This window comes from Trichomycterus rosablanca, chromosome 26 (genome assembly GCF_030014385.1).
Source record: "Trichomycterus rosablanca isolate fTriRos1 chromosome 26, fTriRos1.hap1, whole genome shotgun sequence".
NCBI classification, from domain to species: Eukaryota; Metazoa; Chordata; class Actinopteri; order Siluriformes; family Trichomycteridae; genus Trichomycterus; species Trichomycterus rosablanca.
In genome coordinates this window covers 7,484,353-7,503,546 of record NC_086013.1, presented here as the reverse complement: position 1 = coordinate 7,503,546, position 19,194 = coordinate 7,484,353, and the positions used below count along the sequence as shown (strand labels likewise).

Below are 19,194 nucleotides of genomic sequence, written 5' to 3'. Positions count from 1 at the left end.
TGTGTTTGTCAGTGCATGATTTTCATGTAAGATAAAATCAGATGGTTTTAATGTTAAATGATCAAATAACCAAAAAAAACCCCCCAAAACTTAAACAATCCCCTGCCTACACACACTTACCTGTGCGGTTTCAGACATCCTTTGCTCAAACTCTGTCTTTGTAGTGGTGTATTTCTCCACATAGGACTTGTACACCTCTGTGGCTTTCTTAACCTTCACTCCAGCCTGTCCAAATACCAAACATTTTTTAAAAATACCTTTTAAGACGTATTTGTGGAGAGATAACATGTGCAAATGCCATTTCAGCCCTATATGTAATTCTACATTTTATAAAGAAATTGATGATTCACTTTGTTTCCATAGTTAAATCTTCCCTGATCATATTAAACCCAAGCTTAGTTTAAAATCTGTCTTTGCATGTTGGATTTTGTGCAAAAGTTTGAACTCCTGTTGTTTTGTTCACTTTTTCGGTAAAAAAAAAAAATTAACCTCTAGAAAAGAAATGACTGCTTATTTTAATACACATCTTTTACATAATTTATAAAATAAATAAATATGGAAATAAAATGTTATTGCATGCTTAAACATTCAAGTAAAAAATATTACATACAGGTTAATCAGTTATGTTCTTTTTTACGAAAATGTCTTATTTACAGTCATAAGTGGGTAACATGCTGCAGCTTTCTCACAGCCATTTTTTAATGTGTGTCCGTTTTCTTTATGTATAACGCTTTCAGTAAGAGGGACGTCAGTTCTTCTGTTGAAATAAAGCTTTGATGGGTTTAATTGGCAAATTCTATGTGGCTTAATTAAGCTAGTGTTTGGCAGCCACTGCACATCTGGTGTGAGTACAAGAAGGTGCCCAATTGCATATGCATAAGCTGACAATCCCAGCATTCAGTGTGGGACACTTTCTCCCTTTTTGATTGTAAGTAATTCTTGTTACTTTTTATAAATGTGTATAAGTGTAATTTATGTGCAATTCTGGGTTTGTCTATGACAATTTATCAGTTTTTGGGACACAGAGGGTAATGCTCAATGGCATGCTAGAGTTTTGTGTCACCTCATTGCCTTGGTTTGAATAGTCTGAGGCTAACTCTGTTAGCTTAGGAAGCTAAAACTGTGACAATGGGAAGGGACATGCAATGACGTAATCGCTGTCTAAATTGAGCTTCTCAGTAATCTGCCCTTTAAAGTTCGATGTCAGTTAGAATTTTCTTAGGAAGCTGCCTAGGTAGATTTTGAGACAGACCCATTGTGTGCAAAAATGCTTTGTTCTAAATACATTTCCAAATTCACTGTATTTCATTTCAAATGGTGTGATGGACATACAGACTTTGGGTGGCATGACATGTCCTACTTAGGCAGTGCCATTAAGAAACTATGACCAGTAACAATTACTGATTACTGATATAAGCTTAAACACTAATAATAACTGCTATTAAGAAAGTCAAAACAGATATTGTAACATCATCATGTTTACATCATATATCATCATAATGAATCACTAATTCCTCAAGCTCATCTCTTGTTATGCCATCTGTAACTGATAATTTGGCAGCCTACTGAGTTACAGTAGTGTTTTATGTTTGTGTGTACTTTATCCAGGTCTCTTTGAGTTGCTCCTTCTTTGCGCATGCGTTCCTGTTCCAGAGTTTTGCTATTGTAGTTCTCCTTGCTCTTCTGTAGTGCCTGGATCACAGTCTGAATGTTCTGTACAGCCTCCAGTGTGGACGCCACTTCCTCTTTGGTCTGAAAGGTGATAAAAGCACAATATGTTCAATAAGTGGGTCACATTTTGGTTGGGCGGTCCGGGTCCTTTCTGTGTTGAGTTTGAATGTTCTCCCCGTGTCTGCGTGGGTTTCCTCTGGGAGCTCCGGTTTTCTCCCACAGTCCAAAGACACGCAAAGGAGGTGAATTGGAGATACAAAATTGTCCATTACTGTGCATGACATTAAACTTGTGAACTGATGAATCTTGTGTACAGATTAACTACCGTTTCTGTCATGAATGTAAGCAAAGTGTGTAAAACATGACATTAAAATCCTAATAAATAAATAAGTGTATGGCACCCCTGAAAGCCCAGAGACAATATTTAACCACACAAAGAACAGAAACTGTTTTTTGTAATTTCTTGCTAAAAATACCTTTTTATGTGCCTTGGTCTGTTCGTCTGCATACTTCTGTACTTCTTTAATAAGCTCTTGCAGTTTACGCACCAGCTCCATGTGACACAAAGCAAGTTTTTCTGTCGACACCTTAAATACATCCCACACTGGGGCAAATGTACTGTAAGAGATATATGAAAAGAAAATTCATTACATATAAAACTTACAAATACATTTAAATAATTAAAATATATACTATTTTCTTAATATAGTGCAGACATCAGATAAAAGACATTTCTGCATGTTTATAAAAATAATCCAGTAGTGTTCTCTATAGCTAAACTGCAAACATACAAATTAAAGCAAGGCTATATAACTACAGATTACAAAAACTAAAGAAAATCTGCAGAAGCCTTGTTAGAAGTTCTTTGTTGCTGTTGTTGTTTTTGTTTAATTAAAATATCATTGAACATTGAAAAAAAGTGTTAAAATTAAGCAAATTTATCATGAAAATCACCCACCAATATCTAATTTACTTTAAAAAGAATAATAAAAATTAACATGCAGTGTAGATCAGAAGAAATTGCTTATCTTATTGTGATTCAGGAAGTTTTTAATATGCGAATGTATGGCTGGTGTTTGACCTACTTAAAAAGGCACCTTTTTGGAATATAAGCAAGAAACAGATTGCAATGTGTCAGACGAAAAGTACAATCACGCTTGTAGCTCCATGAATACCAACTTGTCAAAAAGGGCTTATTGCTCTAATGACTGATGACTGAGATAAGCTACAACAATTAAAGGAATTTACGAGAGACACTGCATTTGGGCGGCACAATGGCTCTGTGGGTAGCACTGTCTTCTCACAGCAAGAAGGTCCTTGGTTCAATTCCCAGGTGAAATGATCAGTCCTTTCTGTGTGGAATTTGCATGTTCTCCCCTTGTGTGCGTGGGTTTCCTCCGGGAGCTCTGGTTTCCTCCCACAGTCCAAAGACATGTAAGTAAGGTTAATTGGAGAGATAAAATTGTCCATGACCGTGTTTTACATTAAAACCTTGAACTGATTAATCTTTTGTAACCAGTAACTACCTGCCCTGTCATGAATGTAACCAAAGTGTGTAAAACATGTCACTAAAATTTTAATAAAATAAAAAACATGGTGTATTTACAAAAACCCAACCATTAAGAATTTGAAAATATCAATGTTTAATTTTTTTCAAGCTTTTTATTTTAAAAACCAACAAAAAAAATCCTTTACACACACACAAACATACCCCAACTGAGAGAAGTTTCCGGCAAACTTGGCCAGTTTGGTCATTGATCTGGAGTAGGTGTCCTCAATTGTAGCCCTGCAGACAAAGTAAAATGCAGGTTAAATATTAAGCTTTCAGATCATTCCAGTCCCTTTTGGCAACATTTACAAAACAGGTGTATGTACTAAGCATGCTTTAAACATTACAGAGTAAACCAGCATGGGTTAGTAAGTGGAATAGTTTATTTTGAATATCTTTCTAGTATCATACACACAAACAGAAGTATTAGTAAATGAAGACTACTTGTAGACTTCATTTCAAATCTGTTTTTTTTTTTGTCTAATTAGACTTTTAAGACTAGACTGACCACACTGCAAATTTCAAATTAATAAAACAAATTAGACTGACTTTAGCCACATTTGCTCACATATACAGTGTATCACAAAAGTGAGTACACCCCTCACATTTCTGCAAATATTTCATTATATCTTTTCATGGGACAACACTATAGACATGAAACTTGGATATAACTTAGAGTAGTCAGTGTACAACTTGTATAGCAGTATAGATTTACTGTCTTCTGAAAATAACTCAACACACAACCATTAATGTCTAAATAGCTGGCAACATAAGTGAGTACACCCCACAGTGAACATGTCCAAATTGTGCCCAAATGTGTCGTTGTCCCTCCCTGGTGTCATGTGTCAAGGTCCCAGGTGTAAATGGGGAGCAGGGCTGTTAAATTTGGTGTTTTGGGTACAATTCTCTCATACTGGCCACTGGATATTCAACATGGCACCTCATGGCAAAGAACTCTCTGAGGATGTGAGAAATAGAATTATTGCTCTCCACAAAGATGGCCTGGGCTATAAGAAGATTGCTAACACCCTGAAACTGAGCTACAGCATGGTGGCCACGGTCATACAGCGGTTTTCCAGGACAGGTTCCACTCGGAACAGGCTTCGCCAGGGTCGACCAAAGAAGTTGAGTCCACGTGTTCGGCGTCATATCCAGAGGTTGGCTTTAAAAAATAGACACATGAGTGCTGCCAGCATTGCTGCAGAGGTTGAAGACGTGGGAGGTCAGCCTGTCAGTGCTCAGACCATACGCCGCACACTGCATCAACTCGGTCTGCATGGTCGTCATCCCAGAAGGAAGCTGACGCACGAGAAAGCCCGCAAACAGTTTGCTGCAGACAAGCAGTCCAAGAACATGGATTACTGGAATGCCCTGTGGTCTGACGAGACCAAGATAAACTTGTTTGGCTCAGATGGTGTCCAGCATGTGTGGCGGCACCCTGGTGAGAAGTACCAAGACAACTGTATCTTGCCTACAGTCAAGCATGGTGGTGGTAGCATCATGGTCTTGGGCTGCATGAGTGTTGCTGGCACTGGGGAGCTGCAGTTCATTGAGGGAAACATGAATTCCAACATGTACTGTGACATTCTGAAACAGAGCATGATCCCCTCCCTTCGAAAACTGCCTCCAAGATGACAACTGCCTTGCTGAGGAAGCTGAAGGTAAAGGTGATGGACTAAACCCAATTGAGCACCTGTGGCGCATCCTCAAGTGGAAGGTGGAGGAGTTTAAGGTGTCTAACATCCACCAGCTCCGTGATGTCATCATGGAGGAGTGGAAGAGGATTCCAGTAGCAACCTGTGCAGCTCTGGTAAATTCCATGCCAAGGAGGGTTAAGGCAGTGCTGGATAATAATGGTGGTCACACAAAATATTGACACTTTGGGCACAATTTGGACATGTTCACTGTGGGGTGTACTCACTTATGTTGCCAGCTATTTAGACATTAATGGCTGTGTGTTGAGTTATTTTCAGAAGACAGTAAATCTACACTGCTATACAAGTTGTACACTGACTACTCTAAGTTATATCCAAGTTTCATTTCTATAGTGTTGTCCCATGAAAAGATATAATAAAATATTTGCAGAAATGTGAGGGGTGTACTCACTTTTGTGATACACTGTACAGATTTGTTGCTATTATTAACCACACTTTTTCTTTCTTGATTCAGTAAAATGCAGAGTCATACGGTAAGGTGAAAATAAATAAAATAAATACTTGTTTTTGTTGTGCAGACACAGACATAGAACCAGTTCTTGTTTTCTCGACAGAAATGGACTGATTTTAAATACGTTGTATAATGTATGCATAATCAAAATTAGTCATGTTAAGATCAGCAGGTCTTTCTGTTTAAAAAAACAGTTTGGAGTAAAAGAGAAATAAAAGCTACTGGGATCGGTATCGAAAAGTGTCATTCCCCACACCTCATGCATGTTGGCCCACATCCCCTCTGAGATTCCCACTCCAAAATTTAACAGCGGTGCTCCAGCGTGATTTACCTCTGCACCATCCGTGCAGCCTAAAAAATTTTATAATGTTGCAACTACTTACTAAAGCTTATATTTACTTACAAGACACAATAAATAAGTAAATACATAATTTAAAACAAAATGTTATTAACAAAGTGGATGGTAATTAAATTGCTTATGCTTTTGACTTTACATTATTTATTTAACAAAATACGTCCCATTTTTTAGAATGTTTGAAGAAAAAAACCCAAATCTAATCATGAACAATGTTTTAGATGATATGTGCCAGTAGCAAGCACACCTAAAATTCTTTTAAGTAAAATTTAACAGAATACATTTTCTATTTATATTTAATGATTTATATTCAGATATTTGCTTATTGCACATACTACCTACAGTGGATACTTTCTCCTTCAGAACTCCCTATTAAAGTTATTTTATATTATTTTACATTTTATGTAACTTTTTTAATAAATAAACGCATTATGTTTCCATGTCCGACAACAGAACAAATTCCTTGTATGTGAGAACTTACTTGGCAATAAATAACAAAACAATGTGCAAGTCTCATCACAAGGAGGCGCCAGAAACACAAAGCCTAACATCTAATGAAAATGATTTCAAGCCTAACGTGTAATGAAAAGACAGACAGACAGACAGACAGACAGACAGACAGACAGACAGACAGACAGACAGATTTTTAAAATCAATTTTTGAGGCTTTAACTATCTTATAAATTTACAGGAAAAATCTGTAAGGAATTAAACAAGGCTTGATGTTTTTTACTGCTACATTGAGTCAAGTCAGCTGCACAATGATGTTGTAAAACCCCATTTAGCACCAACAACCACGCCATGGTCAAAGTCACTCTGATCACATTTTTCCCATTCTGAGAAATAGGAAAACTTTAACTAAACACCTGAATAAACCTGTCTGTATGGTTGGCTGATTAAATACACAGAAAGCACAGCCACCAAAGCATGTTGTGTTTGTGTGTATGGAGACGGACTGGATGTTAAACTCACATGCACTTGTGGATCTGTGTACAGAACTAATTGGGATATTTTGCATCATATCCCAGTAGAAAGATTGAACTTTGCTAAGCATTTATGTTTACAGCATTTTAGCAGACATTTGAATCCATTTTATCCATCCATACTAGGGTTGGGCGGTATGACGATATTACCGTATACCGCGGTATTCAAAAATGGTGACGGTATTCAAAAATGGTGACGGTATTTTTTAAATGTGAAGCGCCGAATTTCTGCTTCAGGTTTACCTTGAAAACTGAGACTTTAGGACATGCGCGCATCCAGTGAGGGAGGGGTGGGAGGGGTAGGCGGTTGGAGCTCGCTGATTGGCTGTGGGGTGCTCACTGGTCATAACACAGTGAGACGAGTGAAAAGCCACACTGGCTAGCGTTAGCTGTGAGCTAACAAGCAGAAACTGAAAAACGGCTCGTCTTTTAATTTTTCAAAATCAACATTTTTTATCAGTTCAACCGGAAATGAACACAAGCGCGTGCATGCGCGGACATGTACTTGTTTACTAAATATATCTTCAGTGTAAATCGAGCACAAGTGTTGAGAAAAAGGAGCAAACAGTAATAATAACGTTACGCCCAATCCGCTGTTCTGACTCGTCTGCCATAGATTTTCCTGCCTATGTAAGAACAATTTTTTCCTAAATAAAAGCGCTATATTAAGAAAAAAGAACGTCTCACCTGTCGTGTAATGTGAATTATAAAATATATTGTCTGGTCCTTTAAGAAAGTGAAGCGCACTATAGGGCGTAGGGAGCGAGTGTGTAGGGAAGAGATCGGATTTGTACCGTTTCCATGTTTTGCACGGCACTTTTGTGACATTTAAAGTAGCGTTCTCGTTAACCACTCAAATGTTTGGACTTTGAATTATTTTAACATTTTAACATCACCGTCATCGCAACATGAACATTTACATTCATATTGTTTTGTTACGGTATAGAACTTAATTCTGGATTACAGGCATAACTAATCGTACACGTTCATACACTTTTAAGAAATATCTGTAACTATAAACTAAGCAGTTAACTTTTGAAATATATTGAAGTGTTTAGCCTGCTATTATTCTGTTTTGTGTGGGCAGAGAGAGATTACAATGCCAAAATGTTATGTGTTAATGTTTGTGTTAAAGTAATTAGGGTTGGGCGGTATTGCCGATTTTCATACCGTCATACCGTCTTCTAGAAATACCGCGGTATACGGTATTACTGCGCGGGGGGCACAAACTTTACAGTGTACACACTTGAGTGTAATTACAATATTTCAATGTTTTATTATAAAAAGATTTAACAATCTGAACGTCAAACATTGCTTATCTTGTCTGATCTATAATAAATACGCATAAGTATAAATGCATGTGTATCAATTACGATACACATGCATTTATACTTATGCGTATTTATTATGCTTAAGTTGATGCTTAAATTCGGCTCTAAGAGCCGGCTCTTTAAAGTTAACGACGGGATCCGGCTCCTCATTGTGAGCCGACTCGTGTTTTTTCCGGGGTTTTTTCTGTTAAAGCCGCACGTGATTGGTCAGATTGGTTGTGTGTTTACACTGAGCAGGAGGGGCGGGGTTACAGACACACACACACGCGCGCGGACAGCGTGCACACGAACAGACTGGAGAGAGAGAGAGAGAGAGAGAGAGAGAGCGCGTTTGATACACGCTGGAAAGGTGAGGAAAATGAGTGACAGGATACAGTTCAGATCATAACAGAAAGGAGAAACAGGATCAACCCCTCAAAGATGAGCTCCTTGGTTTTTCTGAATGCCAATCTTCACTAAATACTTACAAATACTGTCACCTGGATGCTGCTTTTTCTTTTGCACATTTTCATTTATATTTTGTTGAGTGATGCTTTGTTGATGTGTTGTTCCACTGTAGATGCAAATTTACAAATAATATACACAATCAGACCTTTTTGTCTAATTGAGATGGGTCTTTATTGTTGTGTTCCATGTTGAGTATATAAATAAAGCCATTTAAATAATAAACATTTAATAAAATGTTTTTTACATTAGTAATTCATTTTACATGTAATTTGGTAGTAAATTAGTTTAAGCAACAAAAAAAATTTGTTTAAAGACTCAGCTCAGCTCAATGAGCTTGTTTGATTACTTTGATTTTCAATTTAAGATGACAATAAGTAACTTAAATTTGGTAAACCTGTTAGTAAGTTACAGTAAAGTACTCTGTTCTTGGTAAATACCTTTAAATTGCAGGGGACTGAAGTTTTTTTGATTAAAAATGTATAAGAAAATGTGCACTGTTTACACTTCAATCGTGAACTCAGCATCGTGAATCGAATCGAATCGTGAGCAGAGTGTATCGTTACACCTCTAACTATTACTACATTATTATTGTTGTTGATGAAATAATGCATTTTCCATTGAGTCACTGGCATTTGTCTGCTAATATTCCAAACTGTGCACCTGGCCACACTTTTATTGTTTCAGCCTTCAAACCTGCACTAAGTAGAATTTTGGTCGAAAACTTTTGCTCCTAGAATTAAAAATTAAGTGGCAATACAAAAAGAACATACAAAAAATATTTGTTCAAGCAATGCAATCCACATGTCTGTTCTATACGCAAATTACAAAGTAGCTCCAGGGAAATACGATAGACAAAAATGTAATTTAAAGTGGTTAAATCTACCACGTACAGAGACCTGACAATTGCTCTGGCTACAGATTCAAAAGGTTTAAAATGGACCTCTTGCACAATGTAGCGTGACATATGTCTGTATGCACCGTATAAAAAAGCCATGATTGACGTTAATCTTGAGGTAATAATAATCCGTCACTAACGGGATAAAACAATCAAACAACTACATACAACAAAAAAACACTATATACAACAACAAAGGCTTTAAAATACACTGAAATAACATTTAATACAAATAACACTATATACACAATTGATAGAAACTACTGAAAGAGGTGAGAACTACTCTAGCAGAGAGTAAACTGACATGTTGTTCAGAAAGCAAATACAGTGGGGGAAATAAGTATTTGATCCCCTGCTGATTTTGTAAGTTTACCCCCTTACAAAGACTTAAACAGTCTATAATTTTAATGGAAGGTTTATTTTAACAGAGAGAGACAGAATATCAAAAAAAAAAAAAAAACCATTAAATAAAAGTTATAAATTTATTTGTATTTAATTAAGGGCAATAAGTATTTGATCCCCTACCAACCAGCAAGAATTCTGACCCCCACAGACCGGTTATGTGCCCATGAGGCACACAAATTAGTCCTGTCCCTGTATAAAAGACTCCTGTCACAGAATCAGTTTCTTCCGTTCAAATCTCTCGACCACCATGGGCAAGACCAAAGAGCTATCAAAGGACGTCAGGGACAAGATTGTAGACCTGCACAAGGCTGGAATGGGCTACAAGACCATCAGCAAGAAGCTTGGTGAGAAAGAGACCACTGTTGGTGCGATAATTCGAAAATGGAAGAAATACAAGATCACAGTCAATCACCCTCACTCTGGAGCTCCATGCAAGATCTCACCTGGTGGGGTAAGAATGATTCTGAGAAAGGTGAGGTCAGTCCAGAATTACACGGGAGGAGCTTGTCAATGATCTCAAGGGAGCTGGGAGCACAGTCACCAAGAAAACCATTAGTAACACACTTCGCCGTAATGGATTGAGATCCTGCAGTGCCCGCAAAGTCCCTTTGCTCAAGAAGGCTCATGTACAGGCCCATCTGAAGTTTGCCAATGAACACCTGAATGATTCAGAGAAAGCTTGGGAGAATGTGATATGGTCAGATGAGACCAAAATTGAGCTCTTTGGCATCAACTCCACTCGCCGTGTTTGGAGGCAAAGAAATGCCCGGTGGGGGTGGTGTTCTTGGGGTCATATCCAGCATTTCTCTGCTCCCAGCTCCCTTGAGATCATTGACAAGCTCCTCCCGTGTAATTCTGGACTGACCTCACCTTTCTCAGAATCATTCTTACCCCACCAGGTGAGATCTTGCATGGAGCTCCAGAGTGAGGGTGATTGACTGTGATCTTGTATTTCTTCCATTTTCGAATTATCGCACCAACAGTGGTCTCTTTCTCACCAAGCTTCTTGCTGATGGTCTTGTAGCCCATTCCAGCCTTGTGCAGGTCTACAATCTTGTCCCTGACGTCCTTTGATAGCTCTTTGGTCTTGCCCATGGTGGTCGAGAGATTTGAACAGAAGAAACTGATTCTGTTACAGGTGTCTTTTATACAGGGACAGGACTAATTTGTGTGCCTCATGGGCACATAACCGGTCTGTGGGGGTCAGAATTCTTGCTGGTTGGTAGGGGATCAAATACTTATTGCCCTTAATTAAATACAAATTAATTTATAACTTTTATTTAATGGTTTTTTTTGGGGGGTTTTTTATATTCTGTCTCTCTCTGTTAAAATAAACCTTCCATAAAAATTATAGACTGTTCAAGTCTTTGTAAGGGGGTAAACTTACAAAATCAGCAGGGGATCAAATACTTATTTCCCCCACTGTATACGTCACGCTACATTGTGCAAGAGGTCCACGGGGGAATACAAACAGCCTTTTATGTTGTAGCCAGGGCATATTAGTATTTTTAACATGCAACTTTAAATCAATAAACAACTTAGCCATTGTGTAGCTTGGCTGTGGTTATTCCATGATTTATAAAAAATAAGTTTGCTTTTCCACAGCTACAAATGTATCTGATGGAATAATAATTACACTAAATATTTTAAAATGTTCAATGTTTAAGTTTCCTCATGTTGTGTATTTCTGGCCAGAGGCAATGGGCTGCAAAAAAAGCAACTCTTTAGATCACTTGATTAAAACTAGGTGCTTGGATGGTGCAGTGGCCTATTACACTAGCTCACCATCTTAAGATCCGGGTTAGAATCTCAGCAGGGCTATCGGCCGACCAGGCGTCTACATGGACATAATTGGCTTGGGGTGGATTGGTGCCCAGTCCAGGGAATTACTGCTTTAGGGCCAGTGTTTCACATGGAACCAGGCCCACTGCAACCCTGACCAGAATAAAGCGTTTGATGAAATGATTGAATGTACCATTTACTGTTTAAAAATAATATAAATATCATGTTTAATGCCACACATTATTTGAAACTCGAAGATTACCTTTCTCTTATGAAGTCTGCAAGCTCCTTGCTGGATATCTGGCCATGCTTCATGTTATGGTAGAGGACATCAAATCCATTATTTTTTTCACCCTACAAAAACAGGAAAACATATCTCAGCAAATATCTAAAGCAATAGCAAATGCATTATTGTAAAATGTTAAAAATGATTGAACATATTTCTTATTGTTATCTTTCTTATAGTTTACATACATCTTTAAACTTTAATTCCAGAAATTAATGTAAAGCGTTTTAGAGGCTTCTGATTGGATGACCAACAAATTAGGAGTAAATGTTTGTTACTGTGAATGTATTTAAGGTCCTAAGGCAGTGCATGTTTGGCTCTTGATACAATGGGAACATTTAAGCAACTCAGCCAGGACCTAAAAAATATGGAGTTCCACAAGTCTGGCTCCTTAGAAGCAACTTTCAAACAACTAAACAACAAGTGACTGTGCAAACAGATGTAAGCAAAAATTTTAAAAAAACTGGGACAAACACTACACTGTTTAGGAACAAAGTATAAATGAAGTTTCCGGGCCGAATAGCTTTTGGTCCAAAATACTAAAACACAGAAACTGGTAAATCCAAATTTGTCTGCATTGGATTTTAAGAATAAAGCACTGTCCCAAATACACGTTTGCATCTTGAATTTAGTACCAAGTGTCCACTGGAGTTAGTAGTTCAAATAGTTCACTTATAATAATAATAACTATAATAATAATAATAATATTACATCTAAAGCTTGCAAGTTCAAATCTCAGCTCCAATACTGGCAGGCAAGATGCCTACATGGACAATGACTGGCTCGTCCGAAGGTGAAATGCCACAGAGGATTTCAAGTAACTACTGCAGTTATGACCTCTGCTGGTTGATCAATAGTGCCTGCACAGAGACAAGGGGTAATGGAGATAGGTGTGTGACTCTCCCTGTCCAATATGGCTCTCAATATGAACCCATCTCATTATTTATTTGTTAATAAAAAGCAAAGCTCAAACTTTGAGTACATTGTCCAAAACAGAGTTTTGATTGTTTAGCTGTAGAATTATTGTTTCTTGAATTTATTCATTAACCCTCTTTGATCTAATTGGTTTTGTCTATTCAGCAGTTTTGTAATGCATCACTGGTTCTGTGTATGTAAGCAAGACAGGAAGCTGATTATTGATCTAAATTAAGAATGTAGATGCATGACAATCTGAAAGTGTATAAATCTGCTGCTGCTCCGTTTAAAGATGCAGCCTGTGGTTTCACCGATGTCAGTGGAGGCTTTCGCTAGCCTGCTCCCCTTCTTGCATTTGAACTTGCAATTTGGTTGATAGGGCAAACACTTCCCTGCTGCAGTTATTGTTATTGTAAGTTAATTAAATCATTTGTTGCATAGTGTTAACGTTATAAAATTAAAATTTTTATTGTTAAAATCTAATGTGGGACTGTTTAGTGGAGTTTGAAATAGTACATAATGTATTATCATATATGCCCATGCCAAACATTTGACAAACATTTTACACATAATAGTAGCACTAGGCATAAACTATTAATAATAATAATAATATTTAAATTGTATGATTCTCTGTACAAAAAAAACAGAGCAAGCAGTGGTACAGATTTGTGTAAGGCATCCGTGTATAAGAGTCAGAAAGAGGAAATGTAAAGCAGGCACGTGTGACTGCAAAGCATTAGGGCCTTGTAAGAGTGGTCATGTGTGTGTCCTGCATTTCAAGCATGCAGCTGATCAGAACATTACCATCCTTCTGATTCTCTCCAGACAAAGATCTGATCAGGAATACCATTCTATGAGTGCCTTTTAATTTGCTGCCTTTTAAATGCTGTTTTAAAATATTAAATGTAAATGTCAATTAAAGGTTTCTGCAGCAATTAAAATGCAAATAGTGGAAAAAGAAGTTGGTTGTATTCAAAAGCCTGAAATTTTCTTGAATATAAATAATATATTCACTTTAATTGATGACTCTTTTGAAACCACTGGTAAATGTGAGTTTTAAGTTTGCATCTCATTTTCTCAAGAGAACAAACCTCTGCTTATAGATGTAGCATGTATACAACCAAGAGCATACACAACACACAAGCAAAACACTGCTTGTTTATTGTTAAGACTTAATACAAAACAAAACATGTACATGGCCAGTTTGATAAAATCGATCTAGAGGAATGACACAACAGTGCCAGTTTGAAATCAGTGAACATTCACAAATCTGCATGGATTTTGCAAAACCCTTTTGAAGAACCAGGATTTCTACTCACTTACTAAAAAAAATTTCTATATACATACAGTGGTACCTTGTAACTTGATGTCCCCTAAACTTGCAATCTTTGAAACTCAACACCCTTTGTTGAGAAATCTGTACCCTTAAACTCGGTGTGTGCGAGCCTGCTCAGTGCTTGGCTGGAACGGTGCGGTAAGACATCATCAAAGTGAGAGGAATCTGCATGTGTGTGAAATAACTGCCAAATTCACTCTGAAAGCATCCAAATGTGTTTAGCTGGATTTTTCTTCTGTTTCACTTTTAAACTTGTGTTATAGCTCGGGGTTCTAAGAAATTGTAAGAATCAGCTTTTCAGAGAGAGTCTAAAACGCGTGAATAATGTATTAAAAGAACAACATAGAAACACTAAACCTCTTGTAATTATTACTGATCATAAGTTCCACTAATGAAATTTCTTGCTCGTTGTTTCAGTACAATAAGTCACGTTAAGCTTTGTGCACCACCGCACATAGGAAATATTTCAGTGTTTTTTATATATGTGTTATTTTCAGTGTATAAATTTAAGTGTCAAAAGCAACCCCATTATTTTACATAGGCCTAAAATATATGCAGTTCCACAGGACCATGGAACACATTAACAGGTTTCCCATACATCCTTATGGGAAAAAAATACCTTAAAACTCAATACCTTTTAAACTCAACGCCACTCCCAGAACCAACAGACATTAAGTCTCAAGGTACCACCGTACTTGGATGATTTATTATTAATTAATGGAGACATTCTGTTAGTTTAAAAGCTTTTATAAACCTATTCCTGCAACTGCACACACAGGGTTCAGATGCCTAAAGTAGTATTGAAACAACTGACCTCATTTCAAATAAAACAGAAGTAGGAAAAATATTGGAACGCTAACATAGGTAAGAATAATGTTTTAAAAAGATGATATTATTCTTGTTAACACTAGGTGTTCCATACAAAGAGATAGTCTTGTGACTAATATCATTTATTTTCAATTTGACACTTCAATTCAATTAAACCTTAAATATGGGTTTAAATTGCAGGTCTCTGTGTTAACTGAACAGATTTTGCAGCTGCGGAATTGACACAAGGAAATTGTATTTAAATAAAGTGTTAACAATAAACCTTTTAAAAAGCTTTATGACTAGATGACATTGCATTAGCTTACTGGCTGTTTGCATCCTGCATCACTGCTTCATGACTGTTCCAAGCTTGATTAGCAGGAACATAAAATTACAATTATTATGCAATCTAAATGTATATGTTTGGCTACATTATTAGTAAATATAAAAAAATTCTATTATGTAAATATACACTCTGACAAACATATAAAACATACTAATGATCATTGTATGCTAAGTTAATAATGCTAACAGGTTGTATATTATATCTGTTAAATACTGCCATTCATTTAGATATAGATTTTAGCTTTTCAGTGCTAAAATTTAAACCTGATCAAACTCACTGTTAGCTATGAAATGAAACTTCTCTAAAAGTCATACCTTTACACAATTACTTTTCTGTAAGTGTTGCAAACGTGTTTTATTTTAACTTTTGTTATTTCTCTAACGTATCACAGGTGCCAGATCTGTAAATTAATTATGCTCCGTCAGTTATCAAATGATCAATCTGAACTAAAAGGTCAATATTCAACGTAAATGGTGCACAATTATTACACCTTGGGTGATGTAATTCTGAGACTTAATACTTAGTTTTGTATGTAGGTTAGGCTAATGTTTTAATGAAGATAATGTGCAAACACGTTTGTAGACTTAGTATTTTTAGTCAAAGTGAGGTAACTAAGGTAAAGAAATCTTTACAGACCTGTTATATTATAAAAAATAATAAACTAGTTATTATTCTATATGGATTACAGTTCATTACTGCCTAATCAGATGCAATTTAACTTATAACCATTTCTGACAAGCACATTGTAAGCAACGTTACACACATAACCTCTAGTAAGATTTACTTTAAATCATTAAAATAAAAATAATGCAAACATTAATTTACACTGCGTAAATGCAAATATAAACAGTCACTCAATTTTTTATTGCAACGAATATTTAACATAATATGCTTTCTCGTTTTTTTTCTATCACTACGGAAGAAAATTACCAGAAAAGTATTTTGTGTGACTGACAAGCAGACGATCCAATAGCGGTACAAAATTAAACCATTAAATTTATAGGACGTTCAGATGTCCAATAAGCTTGCAAAAGAGGTGGACTTTAGTTTACTGGTCAGGTTGGTCCGGGCCCAGTCGCTGGTGTCTTAAGACGACATTTGCCGACCAAAGTAAATCGTGAAACAGTTCAGCAATTCTTACCCTGTTTCTTTAAAATCTACTTTACGAGTCGACTGTGCTAAACAACACATAAAACAGTCCATGAAATCCAAGTTTTGTAAACAGAATGAGAGCGACTGGGAGCGAGGAACTGGCGTTTAAATCCGGTTCATTAAAATACACAAGCGAGAAATATAAAAACTACATACCCAAAAATTTTCAAGGAAATACGGTGTTATCATCTTGGTTTTCTTTTCGATGTCGCTTGTCTTTTTTTTTTTCCAAGAAAAACCTTTGTGTCACCCAAGGCTCGTAATCCACCGGCCTTTGCTAAATTTGTTATACCTAGGGTTTTCTTTTACCCTTCTTCTGCTGGTTTTTCCTCTCTCCTATTCCAAGACTCCACCCCCTGCTCGAGTACACTTGTTTCCTGCACTCCCTAGCTGTAAGTGCGCTGTTGTTCTTTAATACGTACAAATGAAACACCGCCTCCAGCAGCAGGTTAAACAAGTGGTTAAACAAATGCTGTCATTATAGCATGCTAAGTATTACCATGTTGTATACTATCTTTGTACACTTTGGCCAGAAGTTTTAACATTAATTTATGTGACCAGACTTACATGACTATACAGATTACTAAATTAAAATATGTCCAATTATGTTTTGAATAGACGAAATACTAATTTGAGATCTGTAATTATATTTTGGCTAGTCCGAATTACTTCAAATTTGTCATTGATTAACTGCTATTAATTAACATCTTACATATAAATTTAAAATATCTACATTTAATGATGACTAGACACCTTTTGTTCTGATTAGTCATAAATCAAATTAAAGAATTTTTTCGTTATTTAAGATATCCTAAATATGATGCTTAAGTGGCACAGCGGTAAAAACACACGCTGGAACCAGAGCTGGGATCTCAAATACGTTGTATCGAGTCTCAGCTCTGCCTGCCGTCTGGGCTGAACAGCCATGTGAACAACGACAACTGTTGTAAAAAGCCGGATAGGGACTCTCTCATAACTAATGCAATTACAATCTCTGCTGGCTGATTGATGGCGCCTGCACAGAGATGGGAAAAGAGTGCTGTCAGGGTGTGTCTCTCCGTACACAGTGCTAGTGTGACTGTATCGCATTTGCACTCATCAAATTGTAGGTGACAAACGGCACCTGTTAGTGGGTGGGATATATTAGGCAGCAAGTGAACATTTTATTCTCAAAGTTGATGTGTTAGAAGCAAAGAAAAAAGTACGACCGGGATTTCTAAGTCACCAAAAATGTCTGGGATTTGGCTTTTGTTGTCTGCGTGCACTATTCTTTGTGTGTTTTTGCACTGATTTCACCTTTCTCTTTAGGTCACTCCTTCTCGCACTTCTCTTAAAAATGCCCAAGCACAAATGAAAATTCACAGACGAATTACAGAAAAAGTCTGTGTTCTTGTCTCGATCGGGATCCTTGGGAAACAGAATGCATGACCGGCAAAGCTGACACATACAGTACGTGTCAGTGATAAATGAAAGTGCCAGTTCAGCAAAACACAAAACTGCTAAAGGAGAGAGTTTGTCAGGTAATGACCAGGTAACACAGAAGATGCTGCTAATGACAAGGGAGTTTTTGCATTTCACACCACAAAGCATCACAACGACTACAGATAAATAAACTGCACATCTGTCATTAAAAGTCTTTCCCTAATTCTGAAACAGTGTAAACTAATGTAAATGTGTGTACTAAGATAAAGGTTATTGTCAATGCCATTATAGAAACGCAGCCTGTCAAAATAGCTCTACTGACTATTTAATTTGTATTATCACTGTTTAGTACTAAACTCTGAATTGAAAGATTTTCTGACTACAATGCATTTGTAAGTTGTCTTGTTAAAAACTAACTATTTATTTAAGTTTAATAACATAGTTGCATGGTTAATGATGAATTTGTCTTACCCCTACTTTATACACATTGCCATGGTTCAACCACTTACATGAAACCAGACAGACACCACCCAGTGTAGGTGTCCGTCTGGCTCATGCTGCCATCCTGCCAAGTTTTCTCTTTTTTTAAAACCAAAATATGGTTGCCCTATGTTACAACGAAATAAAACGGCAATAAATTTGGTAGCTAAATGATGTAAGATGTGTGACACACTACTAGCAAGGTTTGGTGAATTTGTGACAAGTTCTCTAAAAACGATAGATACATTTTGACTTCCACCCAACTCCAGGCAGATTTTAGCAGCAACATGGTAGTGACAGACAGGAACACCCGTGGCCATATTTACAAGAAATGTTTTCATATGTCAGTGAAAGTTTCATGGGCGGCCAAAGGCTTATTGATGCATGTGGGGAGCAAAGGCTAGCCTGTGTGATCTGATCCAACAGACGAGCTACTGTAGCTCAAATTGCTGAAGAAGTTAATGCTGGTTCTGATTCCAAAATAATTTGAGGTGTAAGGTATGCTCAGTTGTTAAGGTGATTTACAGGCTTATATTCCATCTTCATATTTTTTAAAATTCGGACCGCTTGCGTTTTTATTAACGGCATTTACTTGTACTACTTTCAGGTCAGTCTACTAAATTCGTCTAAGAGCACATTCACGGCTCACTGTAAGCCACAGAAAACCATATAGAAACATCTGAGATACAGATTAGCAGTGGCACCCCAGACATTTTTTATAGGGGTGGCCAAATGGGGCGGCCAAATGGGGCAAATAACTGAATTTCAGGAATTCTATTATGTTGTTGTACAAAACCAAATCGGAAAAAGGTGGGACAGCATGGAACATGCAAATAATAAAAAAAACAAATTTTTTTTATAACCCCA

At 36.9% G+C, this 19,194-nt stretch overlaps 1 protein-coding gene across 6 annotated transcripts in view; it reads right to left on the bottom strand.

Annotated features, from left to right (window-relative positions):
• The window catches only part of fcho2 (FCH and mu domain containing endocytic adaptor 2), a 52,616-nt gene extending 35,894 nt beyond the window's left edge, over positions 1–16,722 (bottom strand). For 4 of the 6 annotated variants that reach the window (XM_062988224.1, XM_062988227.1, XM_062988225.1 and 1 more), the window contains exons 1-6: positions 16,582–16,722; positions 11,846–11,937; positions 3,383–3,457; positions 2,148–2,289; positions 1,600–1,752; positions 121–225 (exon numbers count right to left, since the gene is read on the bottom strand). In XM_062988224.1, coding sequence (XP_062844294.1) covers positions 121–225; positions 1,600–1,752; positions 2,148–2,289; positions 3,383–3,457; positions 11,846–11,937; positions 16,582–16,614 — 600 coding nt within the window. In that variant the 5' untranslated portion in view covers positions 16,615–16,722. Of the gene's footprint in view, positions 1–120; positions 226–1,599; positions 1,753–2,147; positions 2,290–3,382; positions 3,458–6,712; positions 6,877–11,586; positions 11,607–11,845; positions 11,938–16,581 lie in introns of those variants that run through there. The other 2 variants (XM_062988229.1, XM_062988228.1) reach the window with 2 other exon arrangements.
• Between the last annotated feature and the right edge of the window lie 2,472 nt (positions 16,723–19,194).